General features: G+C 35.3%; 2 protein-coding genes across 4 annotated transcripts; one reads left to right on the forward strand and one right to left on the reverse strand.

Moving 5' to 3' along the window:
• The first annotated feature begins 738 nt into the window (after window positions 1-738).
• LOC102630912 (kinesin-like protein KIN-UB) lies at window positions 739-8,141 on the forward strand. Of its 3 annotated transcripts, none has more exons than XM_006490879.4 (19): window positions 739-1,053; window positions 1,136-1,236; window positions 1,376-1,498; window positions 1,684-1,869; window positions 2,082-2,303; window positions 2,406-2,559; window positions 2,713-2,862; window positions 3,133-3,221; window positions 3,498-3,701; window positions 3,862-3,984; window positions 4,466-4,600; window positions 4,725-4,856; window positions 5,366-5,486; window positions 5,573-5,665; window positions 6,311-6,436; window positions 6,570-6,695; window positions 7,167-7,310; window positions 7,424-7,552; window positions 7,633-8,141. In XM_006490879.4, the coding sequence occupies exons 1-19, from the start codon at window positions 909-911 to the stop codon at window positions 7,791-7,793; spliced, it is 2,664 nt and encodes an 887-aa protein (XP_006490942.2). In that variant the 5' UTR covers window positions 739-908; the 3' UTR covers window positions 7,794-8,141. The 3 variants fall into 3 exon arrangements, with proteins under 3 accessions (XP_006490942.2, XP_006490943.2, XP_024948304.2); XM_006490880.4 differs by having other exon boundaries at window positions 1,006-1,053; window positions 1,331-1,508; XM_025092536.2 differs by having other exon boundaries at window positions 1,006-1,053; window positions 1,331-1,498.
• A 3,910-nt stretch (window positions 8,142-12,051) lies between these two features.
• Window positions 12,052-13,826, reverse strand: LOC102630608 (AT-hook motif nuclear-localized protein 22-like). Its single transcript, XM_006490878.3, has one exon. It carries the CDS (start codon window positions 13,188-13,190, stop codon window positions 12,249-12,251), a length of 942 nt encoding a protein of 313 aa, XP_006490941.2. The 5' UTR covers window positions 13,191-13,826; the 3' UTR covers window positions 12,052-12,248.
• Window positions 13,827-20,321: the final 6,495 nt, after the last annotated feature.

Raw genomic sequence — 20,321 nt, forward strand, 5'->3', positions numbered from 1 at the left:
GACTGTTTGAGAGATATTTTAGAGTAATCTTGAAAAGAATCATACTATGCTAATGTGCGGCAATTTTAGTGGAAGAAGTATCACCGGCAATGATCTTCTAATGACATGTGATAACTTAAGTTATTTTGGGATACATTTTCTACACATTTTATGCTATTAAGGTGGCTTATATTTTCTTCTAGAAATCTTTTTATTTTATCTTTATTCTTTCAATTTCCTCTTAGGGTATATTAGATATATGACTATTGAGTATGTGTCACATGACCCAAATTTCACCGCCAGCATATTCCTTTTTACTTTTTACTTTTCTTATTAGAACACTAACCAAGCCACGTTGCAATCATTTTGATTAACTCCTAAGACTACAAGTAACCGTAAACTTGAGAACGCAAAGCAATGTCCTGCGAGAGAGCGGAACTACAAAGCCGGCGTTTTAAAACGGTCTCAATCGTGGCATAAAAGAATGGATAAACTGGTCATTTGACATAACACGCCGCACTAGCGCACTACGGCGCGATTTAAGAGACGCACGACACGACCACGCGACTGGTCTGGCCTCACAGAAGAGATTTACCGATACAGGCACAACTAGTAGCAGTAGTTTCTGGAACCACAGTTAATAAACGACAAAGAGAAGAATATTTTAGTAATTTGACACACAATCAATGTTGACCCACTAACCTTCGACCGTCTGTCTGTCTCTTCCCAAGTCCGCCAACACAGTGGCCCCCACTCTCCATCATCACTTTGTTTGAACTTCGTACCCAGCGACAGAGAACCCCCAAATCTTGAACCGTCCTGTATGCCTCTCTTTGAATGACAAAAAGTTTAAAAAAAATAAAATAAAATAAAAAACCTCGAACTCGAACTAACAACAAATAGAATTTTGAGGTAGTAGCGAAGAAGTGATGGCTTCGACTGCATGTAGAAATGGTATTGTACAGAAGGGAAATTCGAAATCATCCTCTTTCAAATCTAGGCCTCATCCCTCTCCCTCATTGGGATCGGCTATTCGCCGCAGCAGTTCCGCATCTTATGCTGGAAATGACGGAGGTCAGTTTCATTTGTTCTGTTTGATTTTTGTCTCAATAGTTACTTTTAATGTCTCAAGCTGCTGATTTTTTGGCGCTTATAGTGCCTGGAAGAGTTAGGGTGGCAGTGAGATTGCGGCCTCGAAATGCAGAAGAGACCGTAGCAGATGCCGATTTTGCTGATTGTGTCGAGCTGCAGACAGAGGTGGTCTCATTCTCATTTTAATTGCTGAGTTTGTGTGTGATTGTTAAAATTTCTCTTTGATTCTTATATATTGTGTTTTTGAGCTCTGTGCTAGGTCATAGGCTGCCATTAATCATTTTGGGTTTTTGCTCTACCTCAGCTTAAGAGGTTGAAACTTCGAAAGAACAATTGGGACTCAGACACTTATGAATTCGATGAGGTTTTTACTGAATCTGCATCACAGAAGCGTGTTTATGAAGTAGTTGCCAAGCCAGTTGTGGAGGTCTGTTATGGTTGGTATAGTTGTCAATATTTTAACAGCATTTTTCAATCCAGCAATATATGCTTCATTAAGTTTTTTTGTAGACACGGCATTATTTTTTTAGCTTCAAAATCATAGCAATATTCCTTTTAGGATATATTATGCATCGTGTAGCAATCTCTTAATTTTTCCTTTTATTCTTGTAGAGTGTTCTGGATGGTTACAATGGGACTGTTATGGCTTATGGTCAGACGGGGACAGGGAAAACTTTTACACTTGGACGATTGGGAGATGAAGATACCTCCTCTCGTGGAATCATGGTTCGGTCAATGGAGGATATTTTAGCTGATGTTTCTTTGGAGTCAGATTCTGTCTCTGTCTCATATTTGCAGGTTGTTAGGCCCTTATCATGTAACTGTACAATTCTGGTCATTTACCGATTTTTAATCATTTATTACCTTTTTGTTTTCAAGTGCATATCCAATTTGACCTTTTCATTTTTTTTGTAATTTGTTTCGATCATTTCATAACTTGATGCTTAGTTTCACCTAGTCTGTATAGATCCGAGTTTATTGAATACTTTTGTCTTCTGCATATATTGTAGCTTTATATGGAGACCATCCAGGATCTTCTTGATCCAGCAAATGATAATATTTCCATTGTGGAGGATCCGAAAACTGGTGATGTTTCACTACCTGGGGCAACTCTTGTTCAGATCAGGGACCAACAAAGTTTCACGGAGTTGCTGAGATGGGGGGAAGCTCATCGAGTTGCAGCAAATACAAAACTGAATACTGAATCTTCTCGCAGTCATGCCATTCTTATGGTGAATAATGATCGTCTTCTATTTCTTTGTTTAATTACCCGTTGATTGGATTAGTTTGTAATCCATATTCTGTTATATGTAAGTACACCCACCTCTGTGCAGATACATGTTAAGAGATCAGTTGTAGGAAGGGAAGAAGATCTTTCAAGTGAAATCAACCATGCTTCTCACTTGATAAAACCTTCAAAACCGCTTGTGCGGAAAAGCAAGCTGGTTGTAGTAGATCTGGCAGGTTCAGAACGTATTCACAAGTCAGGTGCATATTAAAACTTGTGTGTGAGTGTGTGTGTTTGTTCCCAAGTTATTTTAATATGAATATCTTTCTTTGATTATCTTAAATTTGATCATTGCACTTTGGGAGTCAGAGCTAACTATGTGGTAAAATTTTACTCTCTTCCCATTTTGGCAGGAAGTGAGGGGCATATGTTGGAGGAAGCCAAATCTATTAATCTCTCACTTAGTGCTTTAGGAAAGTGCATAAATGCCCTTGCAGAGAACAGTGCTCATGTGCCACTTCGTGATTCGAAACTGACAAGGTTGCTTAGGGATTCATTTGGAGGTGAGATTCCCTTCAAATTTCACTCAAGTTTCGACATGTTAAGAATAAAAGAGTTCATAAGATGGTCTCTGTGATCCACGTGTGCTCTTGTTGAATCCTTAATGTACAAATTTACTGTCTTGGTGTACATTTTGGTTTCCAACCTTTTACCATGGATCCCTGTTTTTGTTTTGACTGCTATGTATGTCCTTCAAGACATTGAAACTATTTTGAAGGTAATCTTGTGGTCTCTTTTTACTGTTTCACTTTACAACTGTTATCATTTTGCAGGGACAGCAAGAACCTCATTAATTGTGACCATTGGACCATCTCCACGTCATCGAGGAGAGACTGCCAGTACCATATTGTTTGGACAGAGGGTGAGTTCAGTTGTATTTACTCTGTATACTGCCTGCCATAGAGCTACTTATTATAGAAGATAGGTCTTGCGACAAATATTTGATGCTGAAGCACTGCTGCTGGCTTGCTTTTTACCTTTTCCTTGATTTGCTTTATTATTATTTTTTTTTTGGGTTTCTTCTTTGTATATGTGATGGTATTTGGTTTGTGTGTATGCCTTGACTAAATTAAGTATGTATGCATGACTACTTTTTATACTTTATGTGTTATGAAGACATGCTTTTTATTTATCACAGGCTATGAAGGTGGAGAATATGTTAAAAATAAAGGAAGAGTTTGATTACAAAAGTTTGTCTAGAAGGCTTGAAATACAACTGGACAAGCTCATTGTGGAAAACGAAAGACAACAAAAAGCATTTGATGATGAAGTTGAGAGAATACATTTAGAGGCCCAAAATCGTATTTCTGAGGTTGAAAGAAATTTTGCGGATGCCTTGGAGGTACTCGCTTATTGCTTAAGAAGCCTTTGGAGATTTTTTCCCTTTTTTGCCTGACACTTTCCAAGATTCAATCAGAACTTTGCATTTCATTCATTAAATGTGTGCCTTTTTGTATTGTTCTATGCACAAACTTTTAAGTTTCATATTGTGTCTCATGTAGAAGGAGAAGCTAAAGTGTCAAATGGAGTATATGGAATCAGTTAAGAAGCTGGAGGGAAAGATGTTGTTAAATCAGCAGAAGCAAGAAAGTAATGGCGTCATCCATGATAAATATACTGGAGAGGTATGTTTCATGGAGAACATTTTCTTCTGGTTTCTTGAAGATCTTGTGTCAATATTTTGAAGCCAGGGAATTGACATAGTTAGCACCAATAGGGGCTTGCACATAATTCTTCAACTTTCTATTGCTTTTGATCAGTATCTTAGTTTTGAAATATGGAAGAAATGTGATTCAAAGCTGTAGCCTGTACTTTACTGAGACTATTGTGCAGCATTGTCATAAAAGCAATTTTTCATGAGTGGTAACATGTGCCCTTTGATGTAAATTGATTTGAAAATCTGATTATATCAACTATCTTAATCATCTCTCTTATCATGGGCATACTGCATTGCATAAATGAATGCATGTCTTATTCTACGACACTGGCTTTGTATGATCTGTTGGCTTTATCTATGTTCATTGATGAAGTTGTACTTCCTTTTGACCACTGATTGAATTTTTCAATAATGTTCATTTTTCATTATTTCCCCTTCCTATTTTGCAGGAGCCTGGGGCTTCTGCTGCTGAGGACATTGCTGAAATCAGAAAGTTGCTTCAAAATGAAATTCATATGAGAAAAACAGCTGAAGAGGAGCTCAATAAGTTGAAGAGTCGACTAGGACAATATACTGAATCAGGGGTATGGTTTCCAGTTCTGAACTATTGTTTCGTTCATATATTTAAGATGTCTTTTTTTTTCCTTTTTCTTTTTTTTCTGATTGTAAATTGAAAATGGCGATATAAATGGGATATTTGGCGTTTAGTCTTGCAGAGATGCAGAAATGTCAAAACTTCACAAAACCTTGGAGGATGAGACACTTCAAAAAAGGAAACTTGAAGAAGAAATAGTGATACTACGAAGCCAGCTATTGCAGTTGACTTTTGAAGCTGATCAGGTATTTGACTTGAGATTTTTTTTCTTTTTCTTTTTCTTTTTATTTTATTTATTTATTTTTCGGTAAGCATCCTCTTAATGCTTGAGTCAGCAGCCCTTTATTTTAAGGAATGATGCTACTACAATTGTAATAATTCTTTTAATACTATTTGAGTTTAAATCCCAAGGGAAGGGTTGTATGATCGTTTCTTTCTAACTAAGAGGTCAGAGGGTTAACTCCTCAGGAGTGCCACCTCCATGGGATATTATATCTCGTGGATTTCCTGCTATTGAAGGTTCAGCTGAAACGTTAAAGGTAGTGATTTGCTCCTAAGATTTCCCCGCAGCTAGCTTACTTTTGAGCCACTATCCAAAATGATTTGAAGTTCCCATCCATATGAGATATGTATCACCCAGCAATCAGCATGAGCTAGAGTTGCAGTACACCACTGTGAACTAGTATATCGTAGTCCTTGAAGCACAAGAACATCCATATAAATTTACTTTTTTGCCTTTTTTTTATGATTACAGATGCAAAAATGTCTTGAGAGAGGTGAGTTTGGAAATACTTTTACTGGTCTGGACAAGCATTCTCAATTCAGAGACTCTGGGAATGGACAGAAGGCACCAATTACCAAACTTTTCGAACAAGGTTGTGAATCTTGTAGATCAAGATTATTGTTTAGACCATGTTGGTGCACGCAATTCTTATGATTTTTCTATCAATCAATTTGACAGTTGGATTGCATAAGATCTTGTCGCTGCTCGAATCAGAAGATGCCAATGTTCGAATTCATGCTGTAAAGGTAGTAGCCAACCTTGCAGCTGAAGGTGGGTAATCCTTTATTTTCTCAGAAACGTGCTCGCGGGTATTTACTACTGCTGGTGGAACTATTTGAAAGTGCTTTGGGATATTAAGCCTATTGAACTAGTTGGTTTCAGACAATTCAAGAGTGCTTCTGGCCTATTATTAGTTTCCTGCTAAGTAAAGGACAATGCTCTACTTCTGCAAGCAAAACTTATTTGCCCCTCCCTTTTTTGACCTTTTTAATGTTTTATTCTATTATTTTGTTAAAAGTAAGGGGAGTATGTTGAAGTTCTGTCAAGTGTGTGGTCTGTTTTTATCACATTTGAGGTTTGCGAGTGTTGTATACATGTAGAGGCTTTACATAGAGATAACATCTGCTACCAGTGCCGGTGTTGTTGTTACTGCCAATGCTTCTTATCAACTAATAGAGCTCAAGTGTCTTGGGCAAGCACACTACAAACAAACCACCCCCTCGCCCTCTAAATTTTTTATTCAATCTTGATTATAAGAAAAGACAAAAATTTAGATTATGAGAATATTTTTGCTAAAGAGAGGGAACATGGTTTTTTGAGCAGACATATTATCCGTAACTAGATATGAGTTACTATATAGACCTTAATTTTGTTGCAATTTGTCAAAACGATTTGCGTTCTCTCTGTTCTAAGCAGAAGCGAATCAGGAAAAGATTGTTGAAGCTGGTGGTCTTTCTTCCTTGCTAATGCTCCTTCGAAGCTTTGAGGATGAGACTATTCGCAGGGTAGCAGCAGGTGCGATTGCCAATCTTGCAATGAACGGTAATTACTTATCGAATATTTTTCTCATCTCTGAGTGCTAGGTGTTTCTTCTTTTTCGGAGAACGTCACATGAGGTCATATCTCAATTGCCTTTAAATATATTCTGTTATTGTTCTTTCCTTTGACATAGCAGAAGCCAATCAAGAACTTATAATGGCACAAGGAGGAATCAGTTTGTTATCGACGACAGCAGCTGATGCTGAGGATCCTCAGACTCTACGCATGGTCGCTGGAGCTATTGCTAATTTATGTGGCAATGGTATCCTGTTCTCTCTTCCTTCATCTTTTCTGTCATCTCATCTTATGTTTTTAGTCATTCATGTTATAGAACTTTGTGAGATTGTTGTTGTTTGGTGTCAAATGAATAGAGAAACGTTTGAGAATTTCTGATAATTTGTCAAGGTAGGAATATGTAATAAAACACCTCTTTTATGTTTGGGTAAATTTTGAATTATCCCCCTCGTGAAATGATAATGTTTAGAATACCTTGTAAGCTATTGCAAATTTTAACCTACCCCCGCTTTTGTTCAAAAGATAAGGGAAAAATGGGAGTGAGTTGATGAAAATTTTTTATCTTCTTCACAAAAGTGGGAGATAAGTTGAGGTCTACAATAATTTGATGGATATTTTAAAGATTGTAGTTTCATGAGCGGGATAAATCTGAATTAATCCTTTTTGTTTAAGATTCTGGAATTGTTGTCATTTACTTATCTGTATATTGTAATCGTAGATAAGCTTCAAATGAAGCTGAGGTCTGAAGGTGGAATCAGGGCCTTGCTTGGGATGGTGAGATGCGGACATCCAGACGTTCTATCCCAAGTTGCACGAGGAATTGCTAACTTTGCAAAATGCGAGTCCCGAGCTGCTACTCAAGGTTAACTTCATATTTTTTCAATAATCCTCGAAAATGATAACTTTGATGTCAAAATATGTTTCTCTTTTCTCGTTATTTTTCTGTAGTAAGATTTATACGCTGCACTGCCACAGGTGTAAAAAGTGGCAGATCTCTTCTCATAGAAGATGGTGCACTTCCGTGGATTGTACAAAATGCAAACAATGAAGCTGCACCAATCAGGCGTCACATTGAGCTTGCACTCTGCCACCTGGCACAGCATGGTAAGTTGTCACCTCCCTTTTTCTTGTAGAAATTTGCGTTCTTGGAGACTTGTTCCTTGACTAGTTCTTTCATATTTCAGAAGTAAATGCGAGAGAGATGATCAGTGGAGGTGCCCTCTGGGAGCTAGTTCGTATCTCACGGGACTGTTCTCGAGAGGACATAAGGAGTCTAGCCCACCGAACTCTAAGTTCCAGCCTCACATTCAGAGCTGAAATGCGGCGGCTACGGATAGAGTTTTAATCTCCGGACTTGGCTTATTTCAGTTATTCCCTTGGTGCCTCTATTCGGCTGATGGTGGGAAATTTGCTCTGGCCTGCTGCATAGGCTTCAGCCAAGAACCCCATGTCTTTGCACTGGGCGAGCTCAAATCCTCACAAATTTTGTTTTCATGGAAAGCGCAGCGTTTGTTGTACGCAATCCATGTTTCATAGCCTTTTCGCAGAGTTAGCAAATCCAGTCTCCATTTGTTTTGTATGCAAAATGTCACATCCATGTTCAACATTTGTATAAAGTTGATTATGTATTAGTAACTAAAATCATCATTCTTTAGTTTTTATTTAAAATTCGAAGTTGAGTTTTTAACTGTCACTACGTAATTCGTGCCGCGTCGTGGGCTTCACTCACCTACACATTTTTGTGAATTATCGTTGGTTGATACTAAGTATGCGTAAAGTTATGGCTTTATCACGAAATCGGAAACCCTATAAGATCCTTTTGATTAGTCCACGGGAAAGGGCTCAGTATTATCACTTTGCACAAACTAATGTTTCTATATAAACGAAGGAGTGTTAATTGTTAATTCCACACGTTTGATGAAAGGTGATACGTACAGAAAGGAAATACAAAACGTGTAATTTTACTTCTATAATACAGAATCTCGGCCTTCTATCAACAGAACACAAGCATTATTAGTTAAGTTGTAATGTGTTCAATTGTCGTACCCCATAAATCATGAATACTTGCACCCGATTGCACTATTATATCTTCGGACTAAAATGTTTGGCTATGCAAAACTTCATCCACTAACACGAAAAAAAATTTCTTTACTCTTAACTTCCACGTATCATATTTACCTTATACTTAACAGATTACGAATGTGTAATACATATGGTTTCTAAAAATTAAATTTAAACACAGAGAAATCATAATGGTTCCTGACCACAGAGAGCTTCAAGTTAAGCATATTAAGCCTCCGTTTGTTTTAGCTAATGCCAAACTGTTTGATACAGACTAAAAATTTCGCAAATTGGCTTTGGCAGCATAATTAATTATTTCTTACAGCTATATATCAAGTATACATCCCTTATACAGCAGTTGTGGCTTAATAGCAACAACACCGTCTATGATACTAAACAAGCCTTCTAAGCTGATTATAGCAATAGGAGGTAAAATACTGTCGGGAAATCAACAATTATTCTGCTTCCACCGATTGCCTTATTGTCAATTTCTTCATCTTCAAGCTAATGTATGTCCTGGAAATAAGTTGTCTTTATTTGTGTAATAATCAATACTAGGGTACATTATGATAGTTCACAAAGCCTACAAGGGTCCACCTTAAAGCATATTAGGCAAAGAGAATAAGTTTGTGGGACATGATTCTACTTAAGCATCAAATGCAATTATGCATCAAAACTGCGGTGGGGGGTTTCAAGCTATAAAGTTGTGTTTTGATGGCTCTTCCACAAGATGACTATCAATAAAGGAAAGCAAAAAGGCATAAATAATAAAAATAGAATCTATCATACTTATATATACGTATTGATGATAATCATTGAAGTGTAGTTCAAAGAACCTTGAGGTCTTAATCATAAAGAACCAGATCATGTTATCTTCTCAAAGGACATCACACATGGTCCACACAATAATAACTACCAAGTTGTAACAAGACCCCAAATAATATAATAAGTAATATATTTTCCATCATATTAAAAACCTTGTACACTCGAAGGAGTGGGAGCAGATGAAGATCAATAAATGCCAAGTATGTGACAAGAATAGCGGCATGATGGGGGGGGGGGGGGGGGAAAAAAAAAAAAAACTTCCACTTAATTTTTATATAACATTTACTTTATATTTGGATATTTGAGAAAACGGAAACAAATGTATATAATTGATAGGAAAGAACTTTGTTTTGATAGGGAACTGCATGATTTCGAGGGATTTAACGACCATTAACGACTTGTATTTTCAGTTTTTCACCATGGAGAATTAAAGCTCCAATCATGAAGGAATCATATAATGTCAAAAATTAAATTGGTATAGAAAATAAAATATTAACCTTCCTTCAGAGCTACAATATATATGGAGACAAAGATGCAAAATTTTCTTCTACATACTTGATAAGATATTGGTTACAATTGAAAAAGAAAATGAGCAGCAAAAATTAATTAGGTGGAAGAAGTAGCAACTTGGGATGGCAACTGGATCCATTCATTATGGATATCCATAATATCCATCCAATTGAATTAGTTAATATGCATCCAAAACTCGTTAGATTTGAAGTGGATAGTTTTTTACCCAACGGATATCCATTTAACTAAGATTTAAGTTTAGAAAGATTTGATTTTTTAAATTAAAAAAAAAACGTAATAAACAAACAATTGTAAAAAATATCAAAATTGAATAAACATAAAATGTCCTCAACTAAAATATTTTTTGTCAAATATACCCCCACAACAAAATTATAAAAAAATATTTTGATTTTAGGAAATTAGGGAAACATTCACTGGTGAGATTGTCCCGTCATTGAAACATCTGCCTTACCCGCCCACAATGACAAAAAAAAACTTCATGCAATGTTGACACCACAGACAACTAGATCGAAAATTTCATGATCTATACAACTATATATAGTCGCAATCGACGACGATCATAAACAACATGTTCACCTCCATCATTTGCTATTTTTCATATCCGACACCACCTTTACACAGATCATGGAATTTCCGATGTGTTGGTATCGACTGTGTGATTTTACATCACTAGTGAATTTATTGCTATTGCGTAGATCATGAAATTTTGAGTCCGATTACATTTTTCGTGGCCAACGACAGTGCCCCTCCCAGCGGGGCGATATTTATTTTATTATTTTATTTTTATACGAAATAATCTTAATTAGCTTTTAAAATTAATGATTTTAGGAAATATAAATATAAAAGAATAAAAATTTCTTAATGTAATGCATCATTGATTAGTTTTTAATTACTCTATTAATATGTTATATTATTTTTTAATTTAAAAATATCAATTTAATGTCCATGCACATCCACTAATATCTATATCCATGTGAATAACATCAATATCCATATCCAGCGTCTGTAACTAGATATGAATATGAATATATTCATCACTGGTAATTATGAATTTACTTATGAATGGATAATATATAGATGTTCCAACTGATATTTGTCATATCTAGCAGCAAATGTAATATAAATTAAACTAAAGATATGTAACATATGAAACCTAGCAAATAGTAACTACTTATGTAACAACAGAGATGCACGATTCGAAACAAAGAAATATAACTATTCCCAACGAGCAAGAAGGAAATGTCACGAAAGTGGTGGGGGAAAAAAATAAATTAAAAAAAAAAGAATAAAGAGACAAAAAAACTAGGGTTTGGAAGAGAATCCAAGTTTGAGAAACAAGACAAAGTCTTTAATTAATTTATTACTTACCTCACAGCCAGATTGATTCACTCTTGACGTAGGCTTTATCTGTATATGTATATCACTGGCAGTGGGGGCAGTGACAGTTGTACAGAGAGAAACATTAACGCTTCATGAGGTCTGTTTGTCCTGGTTGTACGTTGGATTGCCTTTATATGGAAATGGAAATGGAAAGGGAAATGTAGCAGCTGCTGCCTCGGAAATGAGCTTTTCGCAGAGCACCGCACGTGTAACCCAGTATTCAATGACGACCCATTTGATCTGCATCTGCTTCTGTAACAATTAAACCCTAAAACCAGCCACAAATCAAACAAACAGACAACGAAAACCCTAAGCCGGCTCATACCTTTCGCCTTTTCTTTCTTCATGAACTGATGATTTTCCATCCATAATCCAACCCACCAACCTTACACATACTCACCAATATAGCTTAATTAACTCACTGATCATCTTTGAGGAATTACTTTTGCCCAGGCTAGCTAGAAGTGAGAATGGAAAACTGCAATATAATCCTAATCATGATGGGTATTGATGTAGCTACACGTCAACATGCTTAATTAATATTATAGGAAGCTTCAAAATTTTATATATTTCTCTTTAGAAAGGAAAACAAATTGTTAATATAATCTTGGGTTAGGATCATGCAACAATCTGAAAGCTAGCTAGTTTCAGCAAAGAGTAATGGATGAACAATTATAAGGCAAGTTACCAGAAATACAAGAAATCAATTGAAAAAAATAAAAATAAAAAGAAACTGAAAATGGAGATGAATTACTATCTTTGCAGCTGCATCCTAAAAAAATAGCTATATTCTGATACTGATATGATGAAAGCCAAAAGATAAATTCATTAATTTGTACATCCTTCTTCAATCAAAGGTAGATGAATTCCAACACAAACATCTGAAACATAAGCTAACTTATAGAAGAAGAAGAATGAAAAGTGAACATTGAAAAGGTCAAACAAAGAGAGGATAGAAAAAAAGGGGAAAAGAGAAGCAGCAAAGTTTCTTAGAATTTTTCTGTTAAAAAGGAGCCGGGCGACCTGTGGCCCAATAGGGCTCAGCTGGTAATTGCACTGAACTTAGAAGATTTGGCGGTAACCCATGAATAAAAGAGGCATTAGGATCTTGCAGTAGTTGCTGCTGATGCGACTGCGACTGTTGCTGTTGTTGTTGCGGCTGTCCAACGTTCACTTCTGGAGACCCAAGTGGCCTACTTCCTGGAATCGATGCCTCCGGTGTCTCTTCCTCTTCCAACGGAAGTCTCTCATATGCCGCATTACCAAAAGAAGCTGCCATAATCACTACCGGTCCCGATGCAACAAGCGGTCCCACTACGCTTCCTCCCACAACCTGACCTTGACCACCGGCTAAATAAATAGTCAACCCTGACGCAGCCGGTGGCGCAGGTGGCGGCAAGAAGGAGCCAGCGAGTGATAAAATCTCAAATCTGCCATGTAAAGTTACCACAGCACCCGGTGAAGCCGGTTGCCTTAGAGTTACATTAGTCACAGTGCCGGTACCACTCAAAATGCAAATCCCTCTTTGCCTTCGCCTTGCAAAGTTCGATACGCTGTCCATTATATCACAGCCGTTGGCGATTTCCATGACATGAGAACGGAGGGCATTGGCGCTGTCACGGGTAATGATGATGGGTGGCTTTGGCTTGTTTTTGGACCCGGCCGGTCTGCCTCTTGGTCTTCTTGTGATTTCTCCTCCCTCTCCGGTCGCCACCGCTAGTTCTTCGCCTTCTTCCATTGCGTTGGCGATGTTGTTTTCATTGCGATCTCGTTTTTGACCGCGGTTTAAGCTGCTGTTATCTTCTTCAGAATTTTGTTGTTGTTGTTGGTGGTGGTGGTGGTGCTGTTGCTGTTGCTGAAACTGATGATGATGTGGTTGTAGATGAATATCTCTCGTGTGAAAAGGAGGAGGAAGAGGGCGGCCGTGAGCTGTAAGTGGATTCATGTCGAAACCCTAATTAGAATAGCTTAGCTAGTTCATACACACAACCAGTCACTGGTGGCTGTTTGAAAGAGTTGACGAGATCAGATCAGATCTGATCAGGAAAGGAAGACTACAGGTATGATTTGAGTTGAGTTATTTGGTGTGAGTCTTTGCTTCCTTTATTTTGTGGGTTCTGTGTCTCACTCTTTCTTTTTTGCGGAAAACTTAGATTGATGAACTGCTATAGCCTTCCTAGAAAAAGATTAAAAAAAAAGGGGGGGGGGGGGAGGAGCGGGCTTTAAGCATCAGCCACCAAATTATCAGCTTCCATCTAATCTCTCAAGTCATCGTCGTTTGCTTGTTTTGCTTGATTAGCCTGTTTCTGCTGCTCTATGAACTATGATGATCTCCTACTCCTATTAACTAAAGACAATTAAATTGGTTGGGTAAAGGTTTGGATGAAAATGAAGAACCACAGAAGAATAAGAGTAAGAGAGAGGTGGTGAGTAGTAACTGTTTGGGTGGTCTTTTTTTATTTAGAAAAAAATAATAATAATAACTTTTTTTTGGGTATGGTGTAGTGTAGTGTAATGTAGCATTAGTGATGTTGGGTTAGGGTTAGGTCAAGGTATTGGATCGATGATGGATGGTTTAGAGTTTAGACTTGGTTTTGGTAAGAGAGAGAGACCGTGCGCATGGGCGGTTCTGTGGGCCTGACTTTCTCCCTCTTTTGTCTCGTACACCGTCACCCCCACGTTCTCTCTCTCTCTCTCTCTCTCTCTAAACTAATGCCTGTATTTCTCTACTGCAGCCATAAAATAATAAAAAATGACACTAGTAATAACTATGTGTGTGTGTGTGTGTACCTATCTATATATCCATCTCTTTTCATTAGCTCTCACTCAAATGACAAATCAAAACCTCCGTTTCTTTAGGAAGCTTATGCTTCATCCTTTCGCTCTAATTAGCATAGCTAGAAAGCAGCAATAATGATCCTTCGAAGCCTTCTCCTTCATCCGTCCTTGTTTTCAAAACTTCTGCTAAAGCTGATGAGCTTTGCATGTTTTAACATAACAATTACTGATAGATATGAACCAGCTCAGCTATCGGCCGGGGCCTGGAAGATGCTTCATAATCATAGGATTCTCTTAACTCCAGGTTTTACGCAACAAACACTATGAAATGCCAAAGCGAATCAGTGAAAAGGACGTTATTTCTCAGATAAAGACAAAAGATAGAATTAAAAACTCAACAGAAATAGAGAGCTAGCGTTACAGTTAAACGACGAATGATGGTATTGGTCATTGCATTAGTGGGATTAATACTGTACATATACGTATATTTAATTTGTTTTAGAATTTACAAGTCTTGAGTTACTGTTGCATTAATTCACAAAACAAAAGTATTTACTGAAAACATAACTACAATTTGTACAGTCAATAGTCAGTATCACTAGTATGGGCTGAGCTGAGCTGACAATAGAATGAGTGGCACATGATGATGATAATTAGAGGGAGGAGGCATTTATATAATGAAGAGAAAGGAGGTGAAGGGGGGCAAGCATGCATGTCACTGTCATGGGAAATTGGAGTGGACCCACCAAAACAAATTGGGTCAGGAGAGTCAGGGCGTGTCTTAAGGGCGACTCTCCATTCTAGGAAGACGGAATTATACCACAAAGCCAAACAACGATCCGTCCCTCTCTGCTTAAGTCTCTTAATGCTAGCCTGCTCTTAATATTACCATATTACAATTGCATTGATGTTGATGTTTTTGTTGGGGGGCTCCATCTTTTGACACTTGTCTCTCCCCCAGTTTCCCACAAAAAAATTATTGAATTAATAGAAAATAATTATTGAATTAAATATTTTTAAAAATTACTATTATTATTATTATCAACTGTCTGCCAAAAGATGCAAGATAATGATTTATTTTATCGTTTTAATGATAAGAAATTGGCATATTACCTTTTATTTATACACGAGTGTCAAAACCTGTAATTAGTTTTATGAGGTAATCGTGGTATCTTGTGGACTTCAATTCTTTAAAATAGCGTAATAACCGTTGTCCAAATATGACTTGTAGTGTATATATATAACACACTGTCAATCAATTGTCATCAGCAAACTGCAATGAAGCCTGGCTTGCTGTAAAAAAATCAATCAATGAAATCTCTAGTACTAATCTATACCAAAATTGGATTCGAATTCAATTGCCAAGAAACCTTACTCGTGTCATCAAATTTCTCAGCTGAATGAATGAACAGGAATATATAGATAAGGGTACTCAATTTTGGAGGTAGCATTAATAAGATACCAGAAAAAGTTGACTCGGAATTATAATATATTAATCTCATTTTAGATAACTATGGATCCATTCCTTCAGGAACCCAACAACTAATGATGCCGCCACAAAATCCAGCTATGATGATAACTATCTAATCAAACTATATCACGTTACAGGTTTAATTAGATTGCTAGCTAACTATGTACATAACGTTTGATTGTATTAATTTTCTTTTTTACATTCTGCCTGTGTAAAAATAATCTTCCATGTGCAAGATTTCAGCCGATTTCAGTAATGAAACGACGGGGATTTTGTCAGTTTCTTCCCTTATCAATATATATGTATTCGGTATTCCCATATTATTTTCATGATAACCAATAATTCCCAGCATATTAATTTTACAGTATTATTTTATTTTCAATACATTTTTATTTATATTTATTATTGAATAAATAAACCATATAAACAGAAATCAAAATTAAAAAAAATTAGATACTAAAAATAAGAAATATAGATTTCAGCGTGAATAAAAATTTTAAAAAAGATATTTTTATAAATACTTTTTGTTATTTTAAAATATTTTTCTTATAATAAATATATATTTTATATTTTCAAAATAAAATATCAAACAAATAACTCATTTACCTCTCTTTTTAATTAAATTTTTTTATGTAAAGAGAGTTATTGTCTATTATAAAAACAGTAAGAAATAAATGATATATATTGATTTCACATTGTAAAAACTATATTCTTTATATTCTTTTTCAAAAGTTTTCATCAATAACCAAAAAAAAAAAAAAAAGAGATTTAGGAGCGTGAAAAAATTTAAGATAATCAACGGAGAATGCGTATAAGAAAGAATTTTACGAAACAATACAGATTTTCTCCAAAAATAAATGACAAGAGTAGAAAAAGAAAGTAGGAGAAAGCAGGTTGGTAGCTACTAGCTAAGGCAAGGTCTATATATATTGGATTAGCCGCTAGTGAAAGAGCACGAGAGTAGTGTATGTAAATAATAAGGAAGATTTAACTGATTGAACGAGTGCATCGAGTAATGGAAATGAATGGTGAAAAAGAAACCAAGGCGTGTGGGCGTGAATGAGTAGAAGGAGAAGCGTGGGTGGTGCCTGCTGACAAAAACACTGACAGACAATTTGATGCAAAAACAACAATCATTGACTGCATATATGTAGCCAGCAATAGCGCTACCGGCCCGCCATTCTGACCCCTATGTGCCCAGCATAAGGCCGAATGAATGCGATGCCAAGGGGAGACGAAAGATTGAATTAACGAACCAATGGCAGCTAATTACTCAAGAGAATAGATGAGGTATAAATGAGGTGTGTGTGTGTGTGTGTATACATCCACTATCTCTTTTTTTCCACTAGTTCTTGTTGATCTATAGAGAGAATACTAAATACTGATCTATTTAATTTCTTAACTGCAAGCCTTCACTATCGCACCTCCTACGCCCTGAATTCTATGAACCCAATTCGATGCACCATGTCGGATATTAATTTTGTGTTTTTCTAAATCCCCTTACTTTTTTTCTCTATTTGCTATTTTAACATTAGCTAGGGTTCATGTTCTTGATTACTAGCGACCTTACGTAATGCATACACCAGACTGTTACTCTAGCCTCTCTCTTCTGCTTATGAGATTAAGATATATATACATAAAATTAAGAAGCTGCTGATTGGATGATGGGATCAACGGCGTCTTCTCCGGGACATATGGTCCACTTTCTTCTCGTTTCGTGTTACTTAATTTAATCTCTCTTAGGCTCCAGTTAGCATATGATGATGTGGTTTTTAAATCACAATTATTATGCAATGAAAATTTTAGCATTTGGGAGAAGTCAATAGGTGTTCGATAAACACCAATCAACTATATGCTAAGTAAAAATTATTTGTTATCATTTTTATAACTTATTATACACAAATGGTTATGAAAAATTTTAAGTTGTAGTATCAAGCCAAATTGTAAGTTTTTATAAAATGTTTTTTGTAAAATTAAAACAAATGGAGCCTTGATTATTCTGGTGGTGATATGTTAACTTTTTTAGTTGGGAATTTGTTGCGAAATTTTTCAGTTGATAATTAGATTGATTCAGGAAAATTGGAAACCAAAAAAAAAAAAAAAGATCAAATGGAGCCTCATTGGATTTAGCTAACTTTTGTCTTTCGTATGAACAAGCAAACAAGGAAATTAATATAATTGAATCACCTAATCAATATTAAATTATGTAGTGATAGTACAGCAAACCCATCTCTTTCAGCTAGCAAACAAACGAAATAAATTAAAACGCATGGTTGTATACAAACAAACCATCGTTTTCTCGAGTGGTCAACGGTCTCCAAACGCTCTCCCTCTCCTAGGTACCGATAGCCAAACCTCATCTCCACTAATAATTCTTCTAACAAAAATAAATTTTATTCGCCATTTATTTACTTTAATTCTTGATCATTAATTCTAACCCATTTCTATATTTCTTTTAATAATTAACACCCTCCCCTTTTGTACCAGCTTATTTTCTTTTTCCTTTTTTAACTCGCAATTATATCACCTAATTCTCGCAACTAGTTAATTAAAATTAAATACAAATGATAGTTTGTTGTTAGATTCAACATCATTCTTAAATTGATGTATATCAATAATATTAATTCTATATCATTTTAAATTTCTCATTTTCACGATTGAAACTTTGTTCCATAACAAAGTTCAAACAGCGTAGAGTTCACGGGGTTCATTGAAGAAAAAAAAAAAAAAAACCTTTTAGAAATGATCAACATATGTTGAATCTTGTGAGTAGATGAGGTTGAGTTTTTTTTAAAACGACATGGTCATACCCATGGATAGTGGAAGAAGTTTTCAATCAAAAGCTTGGAAAAATGTTGCAACTTCTGTTATTATGCAGCAATAATATTGTATTACTTATCGTGATCAACTTTCTTATTAAACTAATCAAACCCAATATGCTAATGTCCAGATTAACAAATAATTTATTAAAAGTCTAAAGCTAATCCATATGAAGTGTATGGACCACATTAAAGAAGAAAAATAGCCAGCACTTGCATGTGAAGAGCACCAATTGCTTCGAATCTAGCATAAATGTCGCATGTTCTCACACTCTTAATAGCCACTTTTCACTCAAAGTGGCTTGAGATTGTGGCACCCATTTCTGATTTCTTAATTGAAGGGCCAAGCTAAAGCTTACATTTTTTGAGTTAATTAATGAAACCCTCATCGAGCACTGAGAATATTTTAGACCTAAACAGCCGACCAAATTGAGGTTGCCATGTGGTTGATAGTGAACGATTTGGAATCCTTTTGTTGTCATCCCTTCACCTGCTTAATTATATCGTGACCTATTTCAAATCAAATCAAATCAAACGCTTGCTCTATTGGCACTGTGATGTGATCGTCATCAATTTCTTTTCATATTATATAATTGATGTGCGCAATCTTTTTTTTGTAAACCCTAAGATGCTTCCACCTATTGGTTAGTTATTAGTAACTAATAATTACTCTTTTATGTACATTAAATTTTGTTTTAATTAACCGTTGTCAATGGAGGATTAAGTTTTTTCAACCCCTTTGAGATAAGCATAGCATTAGTAATTAAGTAATAATTAGTTACCATCTAATGAACTAAGGAATGATTAAGTATTAATAATACTTTCAACTACAATACCGTTAATATTTGTTTATTTGTTTCTTTTTTTTTTTTGTTACATTATTTTTCAATGTGCAAGTGAACTCTTTATATATATATATATTTGTATGTCAGTACAAGTGATTAGCTAATTTTTATGCATAAAGGGTTTATATTTTTAAAACTCAGTTCCAGCATAATTGGAAGTGCTAATTATTACTAGGAATCTTCTACAAAAATTTTATATGGTTTCTGTAGTAATTGAAAATTAGTTAGTTTGGACATTGAGAAAAGTAATTGTTAACAATTTAATGTAATAAGAGTTATTTAAATCTGCTGGTGATTCTCATAATGAAAAATTATAATTGTCTTACAGTGCCCCAGACAGGATGATAACTTTGAAACACAACCTAGTATATGGTTTCTTTTGCATTCTAAAAGTCATCAATGAGAAGAGTTTTTTTAGTTTAATTTAATTTAATATTGCATTCTGAAATTGAAATTTGAAAAGTATTGATATATGATCAATGGAACTTCAATATTTTAGTACATGAGCAAAGAAAACAAAATGATTACACTCGAAGTGTCCGTTGGTTGAGTATTGGAAAAAGTGTTACATCTTCGACTATCTTATTAGGATAAACTTTTTAAATTAAATATCGATCAAGCAACCTTTTTATTTTATTTTTATTTTATTTTTTTTAGAAGAAGCAACTTATTAATATAAAACTAAGATAATACAATGCATAATAATAATTTTTTTTTAAAAAAAAAAAACTCATTATCTTCTATTGGATAAATATGCCGCTGTACGGAAACACAACAAATTTAATAGCACAGGAAGATAATTAATATAATGTAAGCTGATAATATATTTTTAAACCAATATCTGAGTTTTTGTTAAGACAGCGCATTATACATGACATTGACACGAACTTTGCTTCAATAAAAAAACAGGGCAGATTTTGAAGCCTTGTTCGGATTTGAATTCTCAGTTTCTGACTTATCGATTCATATCTTAATTAAATTCAATTAGTTTAATACTCTATACGAGACAAATCCTATCTTAAAAATAATTAAATATCACGTTTAAATAAAATTAAGCTTCCCATTAAAAAAAAAAATGAAGAAGAAGAAGTAAAATAAAGCTTAAATTTGTGCGGTTCATCAGTTCATGTTCGATGATTTGTTTTTCGGTCAACTCAGCGAAG

Source organism: Citrus sinensis, chromosome 3 (genome assembly GCF_022201045.2).
Source record: "Citrus sinensis cultivar Valencia sweet orange chromosome 3, DVS_A1.0, whole genome shotgun sequence".
NCBI lineage: Eukaryota > Viridiplantae > Streptophyta > Magnoliopsida > Sapindales > Rutaceae > Citrus > Citrus sinensis.

What these genes read in the sequence shown, in the direction of transcription:
- LOC102630912 (XM_006490879.4), top strand. Translation starts at nt 909, where the DNA reads ATGGCTTCGACTGCATGTAGAAATGGTATTGTACAGAAGGGAAATTCG. An exon ending in TTATGCTGGAAATGACGGAG is followed by an intron (nt 1,054 to 1,135) that starts GTCAGTTTCATT and finishes TGGCGCTTATAG; the next exon opens with TGCCTGGAAGAGTTAGGGTG. An exon ending in GCTTAGGGATTCATTTGGAG is followed by an intron (nt 2,863 to 3,132) that starts GTGAGATTCCCT and finishes ATCATTTTGCAG; the next exon opens with GGACAGCAAGAACCTCATTA.
- LOC102630608 (XM_006490878.3), bottom strand. Translation starts at nt 13,190, where the DNA reads ATGAATCCACTTACAGCTCACGGCCGCCCTCTTCCTCCTCCTTTTCAC.